The sequence below is a fragment of the Lepisosteus oculatus genome, chromosome 1 (assembly GCF_040954835.1).
Source record: "Lepisosteus oculatus isolate fLepOcu1 chromosome 1, fLepOcu1.hap2, whole genome shotgun sequence".
Classification (NCBI taxonomy): domain Eukaryota; kingdom Metazoa; phylum Chordata; class Actinopteri; order Semionotiformes; family Lepisosteidae; genus Lepisosteus; species Lepisosteus oculatus.
Genome location: NC_090696.1, coordinates 73,753,034 through 73,774,391, shown reverse-complemented (window position 1 = coordinate 73,774,391; position 21,358 = coordinate 73,753,034). Strand labels below are relative to the sequence as shown.

Sequence of the window (21,358 nt, the reverse complement as noted above, 5' to 3'; positions counted from 1 at the left end):
AATAGGGGCAGTAAAATTAAGATTTCTAAACAAGCAATTCCTAATTGTACACAACACTAAGGCTCTAAAATTGATTTTTCTCATAAACCAACACTGGATGAGAATAAAGAAACACCAAATAACACTGTGCATTTACCGCAGTTCTTTGGAATTATAAGTCTTTATAGTAAGTGATTTCTGTTTATGGGCATTCCCCCAAAAAATTGCATTATTTTTTTGTGTAACAAACTGCACTTCAGGGAGTTGTTTGCAAATAAATATCACACAAAACATGCCGCCTATGGCAAGATTTTATTTCTTCGATTTTAATGGACTGGTGGCAAAATTCTTTTATGACATTCATTAGATCCATGAAGAGCCTGTATTTAGTGGTTACGTTTCTTTTTGCATCCCAGGCCGCCAGATACTGTATACAGGTATACTACAGACAGAATATGACACTAGTTTATCCAGTTATCCAAGGCTTCAGCATTGTGTACTGTAGATCTGTTTTAGTTAAAGCAGGGCAGTATGGAATTGGCCTGTCCCTTTCTTCAACTAAAACAATGCCCATCACCACGCACTACACAAGCTCTGTTTTCAACAGGCAGCATGGCAGCTGCTTGGCTGCAGCCCTGGGTAGGACCCAGCTGCTAAGGCAATGTTTCTGCCGCGGCATATGATCCTGTCAACATAACAGTCTCATACCAAAACATTCACAGCAACTGTCGAGGAGCAATGACTGAGACAGTGGAAAACAGGCCCTTTGCCGAACAGTTAACTAATGTTTACTTCACCATATTTGCCCTTTTCTGTTTCAAACTTTTTGTAAAAATAACCCTGAATATACTTACGCACTTCTACATTGTGAAAGGGAATCGTAAGGAAGCAGCCCGGATTGCTGCCGAATTTTACGGATTTGCAGAAGGACAAAGTAAGTGAACTCCACTGACACTTTCATTTGAGTTACGGATTTATTTGTGAGCAACAGGGGAGGTGCCAAGGTAAAAACTTAAGGGTGAGCTAGGGGGATAGTGGGCAGGCTTGCATCTCGTTGCTAAAGCTGGTGCCAGGTCGGCTTATCAATATTCTGCACATTCTTTCACAAGGTCTGCACATTCTTTATTTCCTCAAATTATTCTGTACAAAAGACATGTTGAGAATCTGACCAAAACTGACAACTAACCGTATTCTAAATAGGTATGCTTTTTGCTCTATACTGTATGTATACAGAATTAGAGGAAAATGCCAAATAAATACCCAGAGACAGTCGTTTTTTGGACAAACAGTATGATTTACTGTATATGTTTAAATAAACAGCGTGGTTTATATGGTTTGCACTTGATAGGTGGAATGGGTTCATGCACTAACTTCTGCAACAGGTAGCAGGGGCAACGCTCTTTCTTAAGGGAAATATACAGTAACATTTGTTTAACCTTAGACAACACCCCTGTAGAAAGCAGAGCTATAGACTAGCAGAGCTGAAAACACCTTGGTATACATTATACCCAGGCTGGCACAGGAACCTTGAGCACAGGAAAGTACATCTGTTTCTGATCCTTGCTTGTGTCTTCTCTAGCATAATTGCTAGAGAAATGAAAGAAAATAGTTGGACCAATTTTTTTAATGTATTTGATATGATTGCCAGGGATGCCAAGAAAGGAGTACATACTGTACAGTTGATTGAAGTGCAGTTCAAGATTGAGATTTCTTATGATATTTTTGAGTTGTTGGCATGTGTATCTTCCTTGATGGCACACCCTCTGGGAAAATGGAAGCAAAATATTTTTTTTAAACTGGAATACAGCCTCACTTCTCCTGAAATCCCTACCCCACTGAGCCTGGTCTCGCTTTCCTGTAGCGAGATAGACCATTATGAGTGTGCTGACCTTGCCCTGAGGTAAGAAGCAAGGTCAGTACTCTCACAACAATCTAGACCCTACAACTTAATGTCTTCATTCTTACACCTAGGCACAATCGTACAGACATGAATATCTCTGAAGCACTATTTTATTTCCTTTAAAATGAGTTGAAAATTTATGAAGTTCAAGGCTGCCATCAAGAAAAAAAAAAGCTATCACACATACACATAGTAGCTATAGTGTAAACATGTGAAAAACATCATATTACTGTAATACATATTTTGTTTTCTTTGTGGCAGCAACATACTGTAGAAAACATTTAATAAGAAATTAAATAAAATAATGTTCCACTAGTGCCAGAATGCATCCCACACACAAGTTACTTCTATATTTCAGTAGATATTTAAAAATAAGTGACTATAGGACAGGAAACTACAAAGTACTGTACAGTATATTGCTGAATTGTTAACTGGTGTAGTTTTCTTGACCTACTATAGAAAGCTAAGCAATATATGGTAAAAGACATCACATGCTTAAAGTGCAATCTGTCTTTGACCACATGTTTTGAGAAACTTTATAAGAGGATTTCAAGTAAACAATTTTGTCTGAAGAACTGGTGAGTGATGGTGGTGTCAGAAAATATGAGCGTAGTGTTTTTTTTCTGTCAATATTTGAAAACGCTGACATTTTACTGACAAGCTATTTGGATGTTATCTGTAACTATTTACAAGGTAAGAACTGTATGTGAGATGTTCTATAAATAGAGCTTATATGCTCTATCTTGTCGGTACTGTACTGGATGTGTGAGGTTCATTGTTCTGTTTGCGTGAGGACGGTGTACAAAACTTCATTTCTTAGGGAAAATTGATATTTCAAGATTACATTACTAACATGCTAACATCTGGTAGTACAGTCCAGTTGTAAATGTGAATTGTGTTGCTGTTCAGGAAATCAAATCAAATCAAATTCTGCATATGGTCCTATGTTTAGCCAGTAAGAAGTTTATTTGATGCTTCTGTTGCTTGGCTTTTGTAAAATCAGTAGAAGTGTATTCAAGTGGTATTTTATAGAATAAATAATGATATTTTATGAAATTATTTATGTTTTCAATGTATTCTTATGTACTGTAGTATACCCAATTGATGTTTGTTATATTTGTTTCTTAAATTACAGTAGTTATTATATTAGAGATTATATTAATGTTATATTTCAAAATATGCAAATAAATATTTTTTTCTTTTAGATGTACTGTATCTTAACTATTTGTAAATATTGTAAAAAATAATTACAACATAACACAATGTTACAATTTTTTAAAAAGAATATCAAGATTAAAAATGGAAAATTTGTCATAATATTAGTCTTGTTGACAATAGCACCAATAGAAAACTGTTTAATTAAAGAGCACTTATTTATAAGATAGACTGTATAGATAGTTGTCCAGTTGTGTATCATATGAGTCAGCTAATGCATTCATACTGTAAATGCTATTGAACATTAAAGACTGCTTGGTAAAGATTGCTTTAATCTTTTAAAAGTTTCTTTTTCCTAAATACTTCTTTTCACTTTATTTGCGAATGTGGATGAGGGAAAGTATGCTGTTTAAAAGACCTTCGTGATCACTTGATCTTTAAAAGGACGCTTCAGAATTACTGCCCACTTGATTTGTTAAGACGAATTGACTTTTTGTTCCCTACTTTGGAAGTAGTGAAAAGCACATTTCTCTTGCAGTTAGTTGTATGAGAAATTTTTCATGTGCCTTAAATTACTCTGTATATACTGTAAGGTGCTAGTTCTGACCACCATTTAAATGGTTAATACCAACAGAGGAGTTAAGCTGATTCTTGACCTGCTTTATAAATAGAATGTGGCAATGCAATCCTTCCCATCATGCCTCAGCTGCAGTTCTCCTTTGCAGTGACTGTTCATGTTATTGAACGCAGCTCGGTGCTGTTGTCAATATAAGCCTACAACACACTGTGACAACAATAAGGCAGCCAATCAGGAAGCTTCCAGGCCCGATCCGATGCTGTCAGGAGCTAGCAGGAAGGAAAAGCTGACACAAACATGCCCAAGGTTCCATCTATAGAGAGCAACTACACTGAGAAGACTTCAAAGAAGAGGTGTCTAGCCACTACAGAGGATTTTCCTTACAAAAAGAAATCAAACTGGGGTATTCTCACTAGCCAAGGTCAGTGTTTTTTTTGTGTCTGATCCTGTTAGATTTACATCCATGATGCTTATTTTGAACACATACTGTATTACTCTGGGGGGTACCTCAGCATACCTTCTAAAAATATCCACATACTCTAGAAATATGAACTGATGTGATTTTTCTTTTAGTTCTGTCTTCGCCAGGCTTTAAAGGAGCTACAGTAGTTAAATACTTTTAATGTGTTTAATATATAAATACTTTTATAATAATGACTGATTTTTGTGTTTTTAAAAAAAAAACATAATGCATTTCTAGATATCTAATTGTTGATATGCAATAAGTAGATAATTTTATTTATTGATAAACGGGTTGTGTTGATGATTAACGGTTTGAACGTGTCATGAAAGGGTTCATCATGTAGAGCAGTGCACTAGTGCACTGCAAATACTGTACAATTCCTCTGTAAAGTGCACGGCTACTTGCTTGAACTGGTTTGTGGATTTATAGGATAGATACTGCTGCCAGACTGATGCTCTATTGTATTATTTCACAGCTTTATAGGAAGTTGCAGGCAGCATTTGGGACCTACAGTATGTGTTTGATTCAAAGTAGGTCACAGCAGTTTGCACACTGCATTTATCTTTGGAAAATGAGCAATGTAATTGTAAAAGTTTAATATTCTCATTCTGAAGTCCAGTGCAATCTCCTTATGTATGTGTATTCACATAGATTGTGTGCATCACTGCAAATTTAAAGTTAAAAATCAGAAATTGAAATAGACCCTGAAAGACGTCCCCCTTCCGGCCTGATCCTTCATTTCCCATGGACAGCTGCAAAGCAGAAATAACAAAAAAGAAAAAGTGTTGCAGCAGAAGCACTGAAAATTACCAAAATATGATGAGCTGCTGCAGAGCTGTTTGCTAGTTTCCTCAGTGCGGTGCTACTAAAACCCTTCAGACACTATTTATGTGCAGTCATATGACATGTCATTTGATCCAGTGGACATAAGGTATAGTGAACTGTTAGCAGGTCGAGTACTGACACAAACAAATCTGTGCTGCAGAAATTAAACACGAAAAGACCCGTAACAATCTCAACCATAGCCCTGCTTTGCAGATAAGCACTTGAAAACAAAGTAATCCTCATGTACTGTATGTGGTCATGCAATCTTCTGTGTTTTGGCCTGTGATTATTTTTCAGATTCTAATGCAAAACCAAGTGAGTCTTTCAGTGTACCTACTGTATGCCAGTTGACATGTATAACATCTTCTGTTTCCATACTGTAGTAAACACCCTGGTACTAGGTGTGCTAGGAAAGCAAAAAATGTAAATGGTAACTATGAATTATTACAGAATTATGATGGCTAAATCTAGACCTCAGGCTTAAACAGCACTTTGTTGTACAGTAGCTCTTTCTGTATTTCCACTGAGAATTAATGTTGCCTTTTCTTTCTCAGTCTTAAACTTTCCTATCATGTACAGTACCTCCTAAATTCATTTAAGACTATCAATGTAATATTTAATAACTGTATTTACAAGTCAGGATCCACTAATTATTTAATCTGATTAAATTTGTTTAACAGACAATATAGAGTTAGATAAAATCTTCCGTAAAAGTTAAGAAAAAAGTAAAAAGTAGATAAACTAAATATCTTGCGTATTTACTTTTGTGAAGATTAATACATTTTCCTTATCGATAGTATATACCCAATATTCCTATTTTTTTCAGCAAAAAATAAGCAGGTTCTCTCATAATTTTGACCTCCTGTGTGTACTTACTGTAGGATTCTAACTTTGTTGGTGCTGGGCGACAAGAAAAAACAAAAAAATAAAAAGAAACCAGACTTTCATGAACCAATACAAATAATGTCAAGAAATATAAAGTCACAAATATCACAAATGTATACAAGATATCACACACCTTAGAGAAAACATTACAGATATAGAACAATATTTATTTATTTTTATTGGTGGAAACCTTATGCTAAATGAGTTGTGTTCATAAAGTATCTGAAATGCAGCAAACGAGAGTATTATACAAAAACAAGGTCCCTTAAGATTGTTTTTTTTCACCAAGTAAAATTTTACAGTGAGTAGAGAATCTGTTACACAGATGACTGCTTTGTCAAGCATTTAGCTACAGTATATGGCCATCTTAAGAATGACAGAAATAAATTCTGAATTCGCAGGGCATGACTTATATATTTGGTCGGTACGACTGGCTTGATGTGCCGTGGGGAGATGGAGATCTTGGTAGGTAGTGCTTTGTTTTAAATGTAGATATTTGATCATTGATTATTGACAGGGTGTGTCCTTAGCTCTTTTCAGATTATGCGGGTAACATAACTCCTAATTCGGGGTCCCGGAGCTTCACTGATTGACCGATTTCCCAGATGGCTCTCCAAGTAGTCTTTTATTTATTGTCAGTGCAAACTACATACAAACCCTAATATTGTTAATTACTTTAATAACATTAATAACACACCACTGTGCAAATGCATGTCAAACAGAAAAAGGCACCAATCTCTACATACTGTATTCAACATGTCACTATAAATATTGTATACATAGTGCTACTTACTCTGAATACCTCTTTTAGTCTGTTCATGAAGAAAAAATGCAAAGCAGCATAAGGCTGTGATCACAGTTTTTATTTACAAATTTTAGAATATATTGCAGTGCATGTGTGGTTATTCTGCTTTTTGTGTTTTTCAGTGTACTACAGTACCTTTATTTAGTTGTTTTAGATGCTGAAACTCTTCCATAACTACAGTATGGTGACTTTAATTTTCACTAAGTACCAGAGGTGGTCTCTGATTTTTATTTAAAGCACAAATAATATTTGTTCAATGTACAATAAATAAGTCCAAATAAGAACTATTTTTCTCTAATGTGTTCTATATACAGTACTTTCACTTTGTATAACAGAATATTTTTCACTGATATGTTCAATAGATTTTTACTTTATATCCCAGAAAGTATTATTGTTTTACATCCCACCCCAAAGTCTATGCAATTTATGATTCTTTGAGCACCTCAGTGAGACAATAAGAAGACACTGTCAAAATAAGAAACATCAAGATCAGATTTTAGTATTTCAGACTGGCTTATGACAGAGCTTTTTGTAAATTAGTGCACCCACTAACTTTTATGACTAAAAAGGTTATGAAAAATGTACTTTTATAAAGCAAATGCTTATTTTAGTATGAGTTAAAAGGAAGGAAAAGAAGAAAAGGGTCATAGCATTGTCTCTGTCTTTGAAAAAGTCACATACAGTAGCTGCTTTAGCTCATTCATATATTGTTAGTCTTGTAGATGAATGAAGGGGATGATGATTGTGTCTGGAATGCTGCAGGGGTTGTTCTGGATATTGACTCAGGTTTGTAAACTGTGCTTGAAAGCTGTACATTGGTATGGAGACATACATGACAGCCCACATTGTGCACACACATACTGTATGACATTTAAAACGAAAAAAGACTTACTAATCTTTGGAATGCACTGTCAATAATAACCACACCACTGAAAGAGGATATTGGTAGTTAATTGCAAATAGGATGTATGATACAGTACATTCATTTACAGTGCCGAAAATTAAGAATCGAGATTGAGAATAATCTGTTATTGCTGTGTTTAATTCATGACCTTCTGCTATCAAGGAAACATGTTGGTAGTGAATCAATATTAAGCTACAGTATGACAATAATGATTGCACAGAGATGGCACACTCTAATCAGTCGTGGTGACTCTCATACAGTAACTGTTTGTGTAGATGATTTCCGGTGGTCTATGGCTGAAAAAGAAAAATCTTCAGGGAATACTGATTATTATTTTTTCCTGCACCATGACATGCACCGCAGCCGGTGAAAAGAACTTGAGTGCTGTGAGCTGTTGTTTTTCACAGGCTCCTGGGCAGACCGGTCACCCCTTCATGAGGCAGCTAGCCAGGGACGACTCCTGGCTCTGAAGACTCTGCTCTCTCAGGTGTGGGCAATGAAGGGCATGGCTTGCTGTCGCCACCAGCTTCGCCACACTTACTGCACCTGTCCCAGATCATTGATACTCCAAACCAGAGTTTCTTAATGCCTTGTAATGGCAGACAGAAAGCTAGACAGACCCACCAGATACTGTAGACCTACAGAAAGACAGACCAACAGATACAGGTTGCATGTTAATAACGCATGCTTACACTTATATTGCACTTTTCTAGACACTCCACTCAAAGCGATTTACAGGTGATGGGGACTGTGCAGCCCCACCTGGATGATGTGACAGCAGCCACAGGGCGCCAGTATGCTCCCCACACACCAGCTATCAGTGGGGAGGAAAACAGAGTGATGAAGCCAATACATAGATGGGGATTACTGGGAGGCCATGATTAGTAAGGGCCAATGGGAAATTTGGCCAGGAGACTGGGGTTACACCCCTACTCTTTTCAAGAAATGCCATGGGATTTTTAATGACCACGGAGAGTCAGGACCTCGGTTTTACATCTCATCCGAAGGACGGCGCCTGTTTACAGTATATTGTCCCCATCACTATACTGGGGCATTAGGACCCACATAACACCTCTTCCAGCAGCAACCTTAGTTTTTCCCAGGAGTCTCCCATCCAGGTACTGACCAGGCTCACACCTGCTGAGCTTCAGTGGGTTGCCAGTTGTGAGTTGCAGGGTGATATGGCTGATGGCTAATAATACAGTACTGTATGTTGGCTGCAAACACTGATTTTAAGAATACAAAACCCACACAAATTAAGACTGTGCACTACTATATTTTTTAGAATCTGAATGATTTAAACATGGTCAACGTTTTTGACTGCAGGGCTACAGTGTTAACACCCTCACGATTGACCACGTCTCCCCACTACATGAAGCTTGCCTAGGAGACCACGTAGTCTGCGCCCGAGCACTCATTGAAGCCGGTGCAAACGTAAGTATAGAGGTTTCTCAGTACACTACAATAGTAGGACGATGAGAGTCTGAAAACATATACAGTACATTACAAACTGTAATATAAATGTGAAAAAACCTTCACGGTTTTTTGAAGTGTGAAATAGCATTTAAACTAAAATGGATCCCCTCGCGAAAATCTAATGCACACTGACCCGCAGGTGAACGCTACTACAATCGATGGAATAACTCCTCTGTTTAACGCGTGTTCGCGGGGGAGCGCAGCTTGCGCGGAAGTGCTGTTAGAGCACGGAGCCTCCCCTCAGGCAGCCTCCGGTCAGCCTTCGCCCATTCATGAAGCCTCCAGAAAAGGTAAGTGTTGCTGAACCCAGATACAGTACTGTACATCTAGAAACCGGTGAGCCGTTTCGAGCTGAGCAGCGGGATACAGCCTGTCATCTCCCGTGCTTCCCTCTAGCTTTACACTTGAACAGTAAAGTACAGAAAAGACACAAAGGAGAACATCTTAGAACACGGCTGATGCAGACAACGTGTGAAATTAATGAGAGGAATGATAATCATGAAAAATGTCTGCCTATGGGGAACAAATCAACACTGTCTGACAATTTCTAACGCATGTACTGTATACTGTACCTGCTTTTCACAATCAGGTAGGAGCAACTGTGTGGAGGCCTTGATATCCTGGGGTGCAGATGTTGACCATGACATTCCTCACTTGGGGACCCCCCTCTACGTCGCCTGTTCCTCCCAGCAGCTACAGTGCACCAGGAAGCTGCTTGATGAAGGTGAGATGATTCAGAAAAGCCATCACTTCTTTTAAATCACAGTATATGTAGTGGTAAAGAAAAGTAATTCTGTCAATGCTTATTAGTAATTAGCAAATGCAATACGCAAGAGCATAGCACTCTGTATTAATAACACACACTCACTCCGCAGTCTGTCTGGTAAAAGGATGACACAATTGCTTGCTATCATACTTAGATTCATAGTCTATATAATATCTATGAATTAGGAGGCACATTTTTATTTAAAGTACAGATATTGGTGAATCCAGGGGCCAGTTTCTCCGTATATAGTAACCCTAATAGGATTCCTACTGTAATTTTGGAACTGTGTTGTATACTATCACATTTATGAGAAGTTTGTCTTCACAAACCTAAAAGTTGATTACAGTTACATTTAATATAAGCACTGTAAACACGTACGTCCGAAACGACAGATTTCCTTTTTCTCTTGCTTTTCCGCAGGAGCAAATGTGCAAAGGGGTAAATTCCTTGACACTCCGCTACACGCGGCTGCCCAGAAAAACAGCGCGGAGATTGTCAAGCTGTTACTCGACTTCGGAGCCAACATCAACGCCAGAAACGTGGAGCTGAAGCGGCCGGTGGAGACTGCGGCCCCCAGCAGCCTGGCGGAGCAGCTCCTGCTGCTGCAGGAAGGTGAGGGCAGTCTCATTCCCGCTGCCGCACGGGGCAGCCTTCCTGACTGGGACGAGCGCGTCCCGCCCTCGTTCCACCCAGACGCGTCGTTAGGGAAAATTGTGCGGACCTACTGAAACATTACACACTTAGCAGTGCTTGAAGGTAATGTTATTGCTGAAACCTTGCTCTGTTTTTTTGGAAGGAAATCAGGGGCCATGCATTATTATAAGGTTGGCTAGCTTTAAGACTAATGATCTATTTGTATCGAACTGTTGGTAATACAGTATATCGATATGTAGTCATTGTGGCCCAGTGGTGCAGTGGTCAGCATGGCTGTCTTGCAGCACTGGGGCCCTGGGTTCAAATCTTGGGGAGCTATCTGCATAGAGTATGTTCTCCTTGTGTTTGCGTGGGTTTCCTCTGGGTGCTCTGGTGCTCCAAAGACATGCTGGTGTCCCACCCAGAGTGTAGCCCAGTTTCCACCTGTTGCTTGCTGGGATAGGCTCTGGCTCACCCATGACCCTGAATTGAAAGAAGGGGTTAGAGAATGGATGGATACTGTACTGTATGTAGCTATTTCCCTTTGAACACAACGTCTATATCTGTTGATAAAATGCACATCGTCCTGCCTCCATTCTGATTTTACTGCAAACGTAATTATTTCTCTGCATTGTTCCCTTGCAGCCACACCTTGCTCCCTGTATCAGCTCTGTCGTCTGAGTATCAGAAAATTCATGGGAAGATCCCGGCTGCATCTCATTCCACAACTTCCGCTGCCAACAATACTGCAGAAGTTCTTAAAGTACCGATGAATCACCTCTGAAAAAAAAATGCTACACTCTCATTCTAATCTAGAAGACTTACCTCTAGTGCACAGAGAAATGTTATTGTAGAATTTTACAACCTTACACAGATAAACATTTTAATGTGTGCATGTACAGTATAGAGCTAGAATTATTTTACAGAAGCAGAGATACCAGAATATCTGTTGTACAAAATGTAGAAGCTGACAGTCTGTAATACCCCTTACTCTCCTCAAACTGACATTTCTATTTTGCCTCTTTTCACACACACCACTTCACACAAACACACCACCAAACACAATTCAGTTTCTTCAGTTTTTATTTCAGTTGTTAGTAGGTTAGTACCTTTTCAGCAAGCATCTATCGCTGTCCACTCATGAGGAATAACTCTCAGTCAGTGTTTGTAAACTAACTCTGTCTTTTGAATGCCTTACCATGCTCTTTCTACCAGAATGAGCAATATACCTTAAGAGACATAATGCACGGGGAAACAGAGTAATTCTGCAGAATAATACAGCTGGTAAGCATATTTTAAAAAGTTTAAGATGACCTGGCATACAGTATAAAGTTTTTTTTCTTCAGTTTTACACTTGGTGGCATATTCTTAATTCTGGGACTTTTTTGCAAAGTGAACTTCTAAAACTAAATGCTGTATATCATCAAACTTTCATTGTCCAGAATGCCTTACTTTCTGATTATATCAAACTAACTGTTGGCTTATTCTGTATGTAAAAGAGTGTTTATAATATATTAATACATAAAGACTTTTTTCAAAAGATGAATATCCTTTGCTTCCAGCATGAGCTTTTAGCAATTAAGACAGAAGAGCCCAATAAACTTGATCATTACTTTACTTTTAAACACTGATAGTTTTATATTTCTATTATTTCGTAATAAATATTTTTTATTTTGTATTGTATTAATATTTAAGTTAAGGTGTTGCTTCATTATATTTTGTAAACATTAGATATGCCAGAGTCATACAAAATTGAAATGCAGAATGAAATTCAAAAAAAGAAATACATTTTTCTACATTTGTTTTGTTAGATGCATTTAATTTAATTGCAGAGGCTGTCTGAAGTCCTGACAAGCCACATAGCTCATGCAGGAACACAATATACAGTACAGTCCTGCACTTTCAGATTTTACTGTACGTTCATTCAGGTTTAAAGAATACAGCTACTAAAGCCCCCCTAATGGAGCATCGTAACTTTGTAGTCTCTATGCCTGAAAAGATTGATCATGATGTACAATGATCAATGGAGTACATTAGTTTGTACATTTTTTCCAACTTATGTCTAAATAGACATCTAAATGTGTACAAATAATTGGTACAATTGACTGAAGCAACAAAGAATTGAGATTAGCAAGCATCAGCTTTAGACTCTGTCATATTTTTGTTTCCATGCATGATTACTATATTCAAAACTGTTCAGTCAGTCAGACCTACAGGCCCTGTACTCTTTTTGCCTGTACTCTCTGGCTTGTCATTGTTGTGTCTTGCTAAGATCAGAGATGGAGGCAACATTTCAATGTAGAACAGTCCTCCTTAATTTTGGCGTTTTTTCTTTGAAATCAGAAATAATGACACTTAATGAATTAATAAATGAATTTGAATATAAAGTATTAAGTGACTCATTTGTGATAAAAATACAACAGCACAACAGAGAGATTTAAGGATTACACCAGAAGAAAGCAAGGGGAATACATTATTTTACAATTTAACTGATAGACAATCAAATGATGTTAACATTTCTGTGATTTTCAGTTCTAATGATGTACTAACAGTTTTTCACTAAATGTATGCATTTTTTTTTCTTTTTTTAAATAAAGAGCCTACCATTAAACCTCTTTTCCTGTCCTCTTTCATATGTTTTTGTTTTTCTAACTTATTATGTGTTCTCTAACTGAAAGTGCGACAGGGCAACATCACCTAAAATGCACTATCCTTGCTCTTAATTATTAGCTTGTGTTTGCCATTATGTTTACATTACAAATACAGTACATTTCTGGGTTATCAAGGTGACATGAATTTGTGACCCAGAAACACTGTGAGGAGTACTGTATATATTTTTCCCTCTTAGGACAAATACATAAAAGAACACAAACTTCCTTCCAGAGAATATTTTCTATTGTATAATACACTAATACACTAGCTACAGTAAATAGATTTCACAGGTAACTGCATACTGTCAACTTTCTTTTTTTTTTCAAGATATTTCTTTTCAAATATTCTAAATGTCTAGTAGCATTATAGTATTATGTCAATAACAATCTATACATACACTAATTTACAAAACATTTTGATAATCATTTTCTACAATTCTTTCAAACATGTAAAGGCAGGTAGCAAACATTGTTTGACGGCGAAAGACATTCAGTAAAATCTCAGCTGCATATCGAAAAGGAAGGTACTGTACCTGTGCACTGAAATACCAGAGCAAACAGATGAAGTACACTAGATGCAGATAACAGGAAGGTACAGTATATTTCAGCTATCAGATGGGGCACGCTGTAGCCTTTGTGAACAACTAGAAAATTCAGAAAAACTGGAGAAGCAGCACAGAAAGCCAAGCTTGGGTGCATAATGAAGCCAAAACGTTTAAAGTAAAATTGAGGAAGATAATATACATTTTTTACATAATGCACTTGTGCCGTCGTATAACAGTATGGTTTATTACAGTACTACTCTAGAGCGTGACAGCTACAGGTCACTTTTTCACACTGTTTACTGGGATCTTAATCAATTCAGAGGGATCTATTTGCCCATATTAGAAAACGTACAGTACAGTAAAAAAACAAACAACCACATCTACAGTAGAAGTTAGGTGATGCCAATTGAACAGCGTTTTAGTTCATGTACTACGCCTTTCTGACCAGATCGTCATGTTCACGTCACAATCAGAATACCGAAACAAGGGCAGTCCTGCAAAATGAAGGTGTTGTCATGGATACATAAACAATGGAACGCAGGCACGCGTTGAATGCATGACCCGTGTGTGCTGTGCAAACTCAGTAGGCTTACTGAAACTATTTTCTAAGCATCGAAATTTAAAAAAAAATACATATATTACTGACCTGAATCCAGCTTTCGTTTTTGTTTCCCTTTCTGTTTTCATTAACTGCAAGTGCATTCCGATACACATAACCTGCTTCCTTTGGGTTTGTTATGGCTTACGTACAGCCGCCGAAAAAGGCAGGATTGCCGAGAGACGTGTTGAAATGGTTGCAAAGTCTCGATCTGTCTTTCTCCCACAGGAATGTTCGACGGTAAGTCTTATTTGTTTGTTCCCCCCCACTTCTGTATATTTGTGTATCTTGTGTCTGAATCTGTAACCACTCTGAGCATGGGCCGCGGAAGAACCTAAGCGTTTTGAAAATACTGTAGTATTTAGAGTTCTCAAAATACAGTACTCAATTTGCGTTCCTCACCTCAGGACCACCTAAACGAATATATTGCGCTATGCTGTATACCATACTGTATATCGAGGAAAATAAGGTGCATGCCTGTATTGATAGAACATAATGTACATTAAAATGCAGAATCGTGGATGGACCGCTAGGTGGAGCCACATTATAACATTCATAGAACTGGGGGAATTGGCTCCATGATAATTCCGGCTCTTCATTTAAATATGATTATTTAACGACTGATCTCGAAACGGACATGCTGTATGTGTCACAGTTCGTACAGAAGGTGTGTACGCTCGGGTTTCTAATTCTACGCTGCGCGTCTTCCTGCAGAGACTTTTCCAATGGTTTCCTGGTGGCTGAAATGTTCTCCTGGTACTACCCGGGGGACTTCACTATGCACTGCTACGACAACGGGACTTCGCTGCCAACCAAGCTGGGGAACTGGTCCCAGATAGAGAGGGTGAGGAAGTGCTCTGGAAATTAAAATATCTAAAAGGAAAACCCCACTCACTCCAATACGACAACACTCCATGCGTAAATAAATAATTCTGTTGACATAACCAAGGGATATTCTGCCTGATCCTTTTGAGCAATTTCCTTCCCCTCATTTATCACCTGACTATTATCATGCCCACTCAAACTGAAATATTTGTATTTTAATCATAGAAATAGATCACAGAGTAACAGTGTGCAGATCGTGTGACGGTAAAAAGCTACACACAGTATGTGACATTCATGTCATTGTGCAGCATGATTTCTATGGAGTATATTTTTCGATACACAAAAGCAGAGCAAGTCTGCAACATTAAGTCCAATATTTGAATCCAATATTGTCAACGTGGTTGTCAAACAAAAGGGGGACAAAAGTGGTGATCAAGGAATCATCATGTGTTTAAATCAATAACATTTAGAATTAGAGTGGACGACCTTGCTGGGGGTTTTACACAATCCTTGCAGTGTTAATGCATAGTCCTGTGGCATGTCCTGACACTCAAGACTGGACTACACTCTGGGTGGGGCTCTTGGTCGTGCGAGGGTGGTACACCCATGTTCATTTTAGAGATGCCAATTACTGTAACGACAGTATGTGTACATTCCACACAAGGCACACCTCTCTGGAACTGAACCCAGGACTGAGGAACAACACAGACAGCCCCATCACCCCCAACTTGTATTTTTGTTTTAACATCTATATATTCCAGGTATTGATATAGTTTTCTATTTTTACTCAACAAAAGTGTCTTTTAATATTTACATTTTCCTAGATTCACTTTTAATGAGAGTTTCATTACTGAAATGGTGACACATGGGAGGAATTGAGTGTGGCTGGTTCCTACACAATGGTATTTCATAATATGAAAATCACTCACGAAAACCTGATGAACACATTAATAATATTTTTGTTTTGGTGTTTTGTTTTTGTTTTTGGTCTTCAGTTTCTTTTAAAGCGAAACATCAGCCTTCCCAAAGAGCTCATTGATGGGACAATACATTGTAAACCTGGAGCAGCTGAAATCTTGATTCAAGAAATTTACACTATCCTGACAAACAGACAGTGGGTATCAGCAGTTCACACATTTTCACAAAAGTCACTCAAGGTTTCCTAATTCAGTGGAAGTGTATGTAGTTGAAGTCATTTTAAAGACTTTTCTGGGTATTCACAAGTCAGATGGGTAAAATTGCCTTCACTCGTTAGTGGCCTTTGTAAAGTTTTAAAATATTTACAAAAGAGCCCATTTATTGCCATACAAAGTACTGTGCTTCCTCTCTCAATCCCTGTCATCACAATGTTAAAATATTTAAGGATTCTGATAGGTACATTAATTTAAACGTATTGTACTACTCAGAAATTTAAATACAGTGTGTGTTAGTGTCAGATTGCTATAAAATAATGTCCTAATCAAAATATTAAATATTCACTATTCAGTATGTTTCAGTATTAAATTATTTTGATTTATGCAGACTTCAGATATTTAGATCTTGTTCTTCATTGATTAGGCTGTCCAATTTATCTATTGTAAGATTGAATGATTTTTGTATAAATACTGTATGTTCAGTGAATTATCAGGTTATAAACACATACCGTACTGAAACTTGAAACAAAAGTTGTAACAACTTCATTACAAACGAGAAGATGGGGCTCTGTATTATTTTTATTTTAACCACGGCCTCTTTTTTCTTTTAGAATCAGATGTATCCAGGAGGAGCTGGCCGATTTTACCGATCGCAGTTACCAGGAGAAGTTGCCCATGGTAGCTAGATCCACTGCTTCTAAGGCTATCAAGAACAACCTCAGGCTCAGCGAGGTGATAGCAGAGCCGAACGTGGACACTAACAGGCAGAAAGTTCAGGCTATCATCCAGCTGCATCTGCAGCAGAGGCAGGCGGAAAGAACAGAAAATCCAAGTATGTTTTAAAAACATTACCAAGTGATTTTCAGTGGCAGTTAGTATAGCAGGGGTTGAACGTTATTTTCAGAAAGCTACTGTACAGAACAGTTTAAATTTATTACTTGAATGTTGTTATAAATGGGTTAAACAAACCTCCCCAGTGTTATATATACAGTGCATTCCAAAGGCAAATGGGACAGCTAAGTCAAAGCTGTTATGTTTAATTTACAATCAGGCATTTAGTAGTGTACTACTAATTCAATATTATACACATTATGTTTTTATTAAGTCTTGTGATGGTTGGGCGTCCCGCCCAGTGTGTATCTCGCAATGCGCCCATTGCTTGTTGGGATAGGATTCCCCACTACCATGAATTGGAGGAAGCAGTTAGAAAATAGATGGATGGACATAATTCTAAGTATGGATACATTATTTTCCACATTTAATTATTTTCAATATGGCATTTTTGTGTTTTTCATTTCTTTGTGGTACAAATCCAGAGTAATAGATGTTAAAGATAGATCTGAGGGTCTCATTCAATTCAGTTGCTACTTGACAGAAACCAGGTAAATAGTTTCAATAGCATAGCTGGGTAACTTGTTCCATGCTTCCAACCTCTTGGTGTAAAGACGTTCGTAGTAGTCTGCTGTTCGTAGTTTTAAATGCACTGGTTATGTGGTTTTTCATTTGTGTCCTCTAGTTGTGTTGCAAGTTCCACTCTGAGGAGTCCATTTATTTCACTTTGTCAATGCCTTTTATAATTTTAGAACTTGAAGCAGGTACTTCATAGTCTTTTCCGGTAAAGACGAACATAGTAGAAAAAGAAGTACTGTAGCAAAATACCTTTATCTTTTTCTTGTCTTCCTGAAAGAGCGCTTTAATGTGAAACCAACACTGGGGGATCTGGCTGTTCGGCTACCACCATCATTGCCGCAGTGGCAAGATGTGAATGAGGAAACCCAGCCCCGAAATAGCAAAACCGAGACAGAGGCTCCAAGTAAGTTTGGGCAGTTTCGTTTCCTCTTTCTCAACATCTGTTGCTGAGTGAAAAATGCAAGTGTCTGTCTCTCAACATATTTCTAACCTGTCCTTATTTTCTATTATTATTATTATACTGGAATAAGAATTCGCTGTAAATGTGTTAGTCAACATATTTTGCACCATACAGTACACATTTTTCAAAAGTTACATAAAAATATGACTTCTCAAAACACTAGAAGAACTTGTATCCAGTTCTGTGCTGGAGGCAGATCCTTAAACATGCACTTTATGTATGCTAAGTAAATAATGTAAACCATAGTTGGTTGCGTGAAAGTTGTTTTACTGCTCTGTCATTAAATAGATTTTGTGGTGAGGATTTTGGTTTTAATTTCTAGATTTTACAGTTGTTTTTCTTGCAAATAATGTGCTACTTCTTTTCCATTTAGAGTCATGCCTTTCTGCAATCAGAAGTAAAGCAAATGTTCAGTTCAAGGAGATTGATGTGAAGCAGACTGATAAGAAATCTTTGCTCTCCAGTGTTGGCTCACCATCTCAAATTACGGGGTACTGAAGGATTCATGAACAACATCTGGACAATAATACTTCTCAGTCAAATAAAATACTGCATTATGCTTTGGACATTAATTTTCCATTAAACATTTCATGGTAGATTTGATTATTACACTTTGAAATATACTTTAGAAAAATGATTATAGTTATAGAAGAAGTTATATTCATAACTTATTATTTACAAAATAGTAGAACATTTCTCCTTAACTAAAATGTAGTTTTTATTAGCTACTGTAGCTCAGCATATTAAAGAAGTCAGTTATTTTTCAAGGATTTATTTTTCTGAGTCTATAACATATAATACACATACTGTATGAAAGGAACAAAAAACAAAAAGCACTTCAATATATTTTTTCATAGTTTAAGTTTTAATGTCATGTATGGTAATTACATTTTTTCAATGAAATAATTTATCTGTACAACACAATATAAAAAGAAAAATGAAAACTAAGCATCAGTACTATTTTGTTAAACAATTTCAAAAGGTAGCTTAAGCGTTCCTAATACACTGTTTTACTGTCACTGCACACAACAGTACAGTATTAATAAAGCTATAAAATACTGTGGTGTGGAAAGATTAAGTTTATATTGCTTTTATTCATGTGAAAAACAAGCAAAAGAAAGACATTAAATAAAAAAGCAACGTATGGTATAATTACAGATAAAATACCACTTAAATCTATAATAAATTATTTTTTCTGGCGCTCATCTGAGTTACAAAATGTCTCATGTCTTAGCTTTTGAGAATCTTTTACAAAACATTTTTAAAATATAACTAATTTTTCTAAACTTCAAAAATACAAACTATTAAAGTACCTAATAAATATGAATTCATAATGAAACAAATACAGTATCTGTAGCTGAAATAACTTTTGTTCTTTTTCTTCCAGTACTGCACATCATAAGTGTTTAATGTATTCAGATATGAAAAGTGAAGCCCCAAAAAGTGGTGAAAATACATGAGATAAAAAGCACATTACCAGTGTCTGTCTGCCATATTGACATTCTCATATGTTTGTCGACTGTTCAGTGTTCAGCCTGAATCAAGTCATGTGTCTTTATACAGTACATTGCAACAGCACGACACATTGTTGGCCAGTGTAACTTCAATGGTAACATTGCCATATGGATGTGGTAAGAAGTGTAATGTAATTTTCTGTATAACAGTTTTTGGATGAAAAGATCTGATTCAGTCACATTATAACTATTCTATAAATGTAATATTCCTTTTTCTGTATACTAACATACTTTTGTAGAAAGCTGCTGAGGGTTTTGAAGAGGAGAATGTATGAAACAATAATGTTTTATACTAAGTTGCTCATACTATTTTGTATTACTTAATGAGCTATTGGATTTCTTCTCATGTTGCATTTCTAACACAAGTTACAGTACATTTCCTCATCACACTTATAGGCTTCTCTAATTTGTGCTGCATAAACGTTTACCAGTAAAGGTTACAGTATATGTACAGTACAGTACATTTTTAACTACGGTTCACAACTTTTCAATATATTACATATTTTCAAAACTCGATAAGAATTTAAAATGATTTTTTAAATTAATATAATTATGGAGCTGGCTCTAATGTGTTAATTACGATAGGATTTTAAAAATTTGCATTGTATAGACGACAAATAGGAAATGACATAAATGTAAATTTCTAGTTTCTGCCTGGAAGAGCCTTAATACAAACAGGATTTCCAACACCTTTTAAAAACTCAGATTAAATTTTATTTTGTGGTTTTATTTTTAAATGCTTGTTAAAAAAAGGGGTTTTATTTGCTTCCTACTGTTTGAATTGAAATGAATGCCATTAGTGATAGTTTCACTGGAATATAGTACATCTGATAACTGATCAAGGTAGCAGGTAATAACTGATATAAGGATCTATGCCAACTCCACGGCAGGCATGCATTAAGACTCCTGCTGCAAGCGTCACCAACCCATCCAGACCCATCTCCCAAAGCTGCACAGGCAACAGCAGACAACAAAATCACAGTTCGGTTTAGCCTTGGACCTCTCATGTCTGGATCGCTGAGCATTCTCAATCTAAAATATAGCAAAACTGCAAAAAAGTTTAGGTTTAGAAATCACAAAAAAGTAGTTCTGTGAGAGTGAAGGATGCGTGCCTGCTTCATTTTGCGATTTACATTAAGTCGCACAAGTCGCTATTCTATTTGAATTCAGGATTTAATAACACGGAAACAAGCTCAGATTTTTTTTTTATGCACAGCAGGGTCAAGAGAAAAAGTGGCAGTAATTTAGAAGCCACTGAGGAAAGATTTGGAGAAATGTTGTCTTATGTAATTTGAGGTAAAGTATTTTGCAATTAACTGATAATGCATTCTGCAGTATATTGTACACAGAAGGAACATGTTACAATGACCACTTTCCAATGGAGTAGTTTTTTTTCATATGGATCACTAATTAGTTAACGCGTTTAACACAGTACATAAAAAGAGACGTGAGGCCAGAGTTACATTGATAATTTTTTTTTCTATTATCTCTTTTCCATATTAAATCATTGTGCAAAGCACCATGAAAATCCAACTGTTGTCTCCAGAAATGAAATGTCTATGTTTTATATCATACCATTAATTTAAGTATTTTCATGATATCAAGGATAAACTTTAACCAGAGAAAGAAGTATTTTATATTGATCAGGTGAAATTTTACTTTAGATTACATTATCCAAAATTGTGTTTAAAATTTACAATAAAAACATTCCCATTGGGGTTATTATAATACTATACAAATAACTACTGGTATTGGTTATAGTTTGACAATAATACCCTAAGTACAGTAGTACATAAACGGCAGTATATCATCATTAAAAAAAGAAATATAGCCAAAAATTGCAAGACACAATAA

At 36.7% G+C, this 21,358-nt stretch overlaps 2 protein-coding genes across 3 annotated transcripts; both read left to right on the top strand.

Moving 5' to 3' along the window:
* Nucleotides 1-675: 675 nt before the first annotated feature.
* Nucleotides 676-12,983, top strand: asb5b (ankyrin repeat and SOCS box containing 5b). 2 transcript variants are annotated; one of them, XM_015345971.2, is made up of 9 exons: nt 824-913; nt 3,760-4,032; nt 6,186-6,249; nt 7,901-7,980; nt 8,820-8,927; nt 9,109-9,259; nt 9,559-9,693; nt 10,156-10,347; nt 11,014-12,983. In XM_015345971.2, the coding sequence occupies exons 3-9, from the start codon at nt 6,189-6,191 to the stop codon at nt 11,139-11,141; spliced, it is 855 nt and encodes a 284-aa protein (XP_015201457.1). In that variant the 5' UTR covers nt 824-913; nt 3,760-4,032; nt 6,186-6,188; the 3' UTR covers nt 11,142-12,983. The 2 variants fall into 2 exon arrangements, with proteins under 2 accessions (XP_006630025.1, XP_015201457.1); XM_006629962.3 differs by lacking the exons at nt 3,760-4,032; nt 6,186-6,249 and having other exon boundaries at nt 676-913.
* Nucleotides 12,984-14,074: 1,091 nt separating this feature from the next.
* On the top strand, nt 14,075-18,556 carry spata4 (spermatogenesis associated 4). Its single transcript, XM_006630087.3, has 6 exons — nt 14,075-14,402; nt 14,877-15,006; nt 15,983-16,101; nt 16,732-16,952; nt 17,808-17,933; nt 18,364-18,556. The coding sequence occupies exons 1-6, from the start codon at nt 14,302-14,304 to the stop codon at nt 18,486-18,488; spliced, it is 822 nt and encodes a 273-aa protein (XP_006630150.2). The 5' UTR covers nt 14,075-14,301; the 3' UTR covers nt 18,489-18,556.
* Nucleotides 18,557-21,358: the final 2,802 nt, after the last annotated feature.

Bases quoted from the DNA above. Each gene is read 5' to 3' on its own strand.
- asb5b (XM_006629962.3), top strand. From the start codon at position 718: ATGACTGAGACAGTGGAAAACAGGCCCTTTGCCGAACAGTTAACTAAT. The intron at 8,928-9,108 runs GTAAGTATAGAG...ACTGACCCGCAG, and splicing joins TCATTGAAGCCGGTGCAAAC to GTGAACGCTACTACAATCGA. The intron at 10,348-11,013 runs GTGAGGGCAGTC...GTTCCCTTGCAG, and splicing joins GCTCCTGCTGCTGCAGGAAG to CCACACCTTGCTCCCTGTAT.
- spata4 (XM_006630087.3), top strand. From the start codon at position 14,302: ATGGCTTACGTACAGCCGCCGAAAAAGGCAGGATTGCCGAGAGACGTG. The intron at 16,102-16,731 runs GTGGGTATCAGC...TTTTTCTTTTAG, and splicing joins ACTATCCTGACAAACAGACA to AATCAGATGTATCCAGGAGG. The intron at 17,934-18,363 runs GTAAGTTTGGGC...TTTTCCATTTAG, and splicing joins AACCGAGACAGAGGCTCCAA to AGTCATGCCTTTCTGCAATC.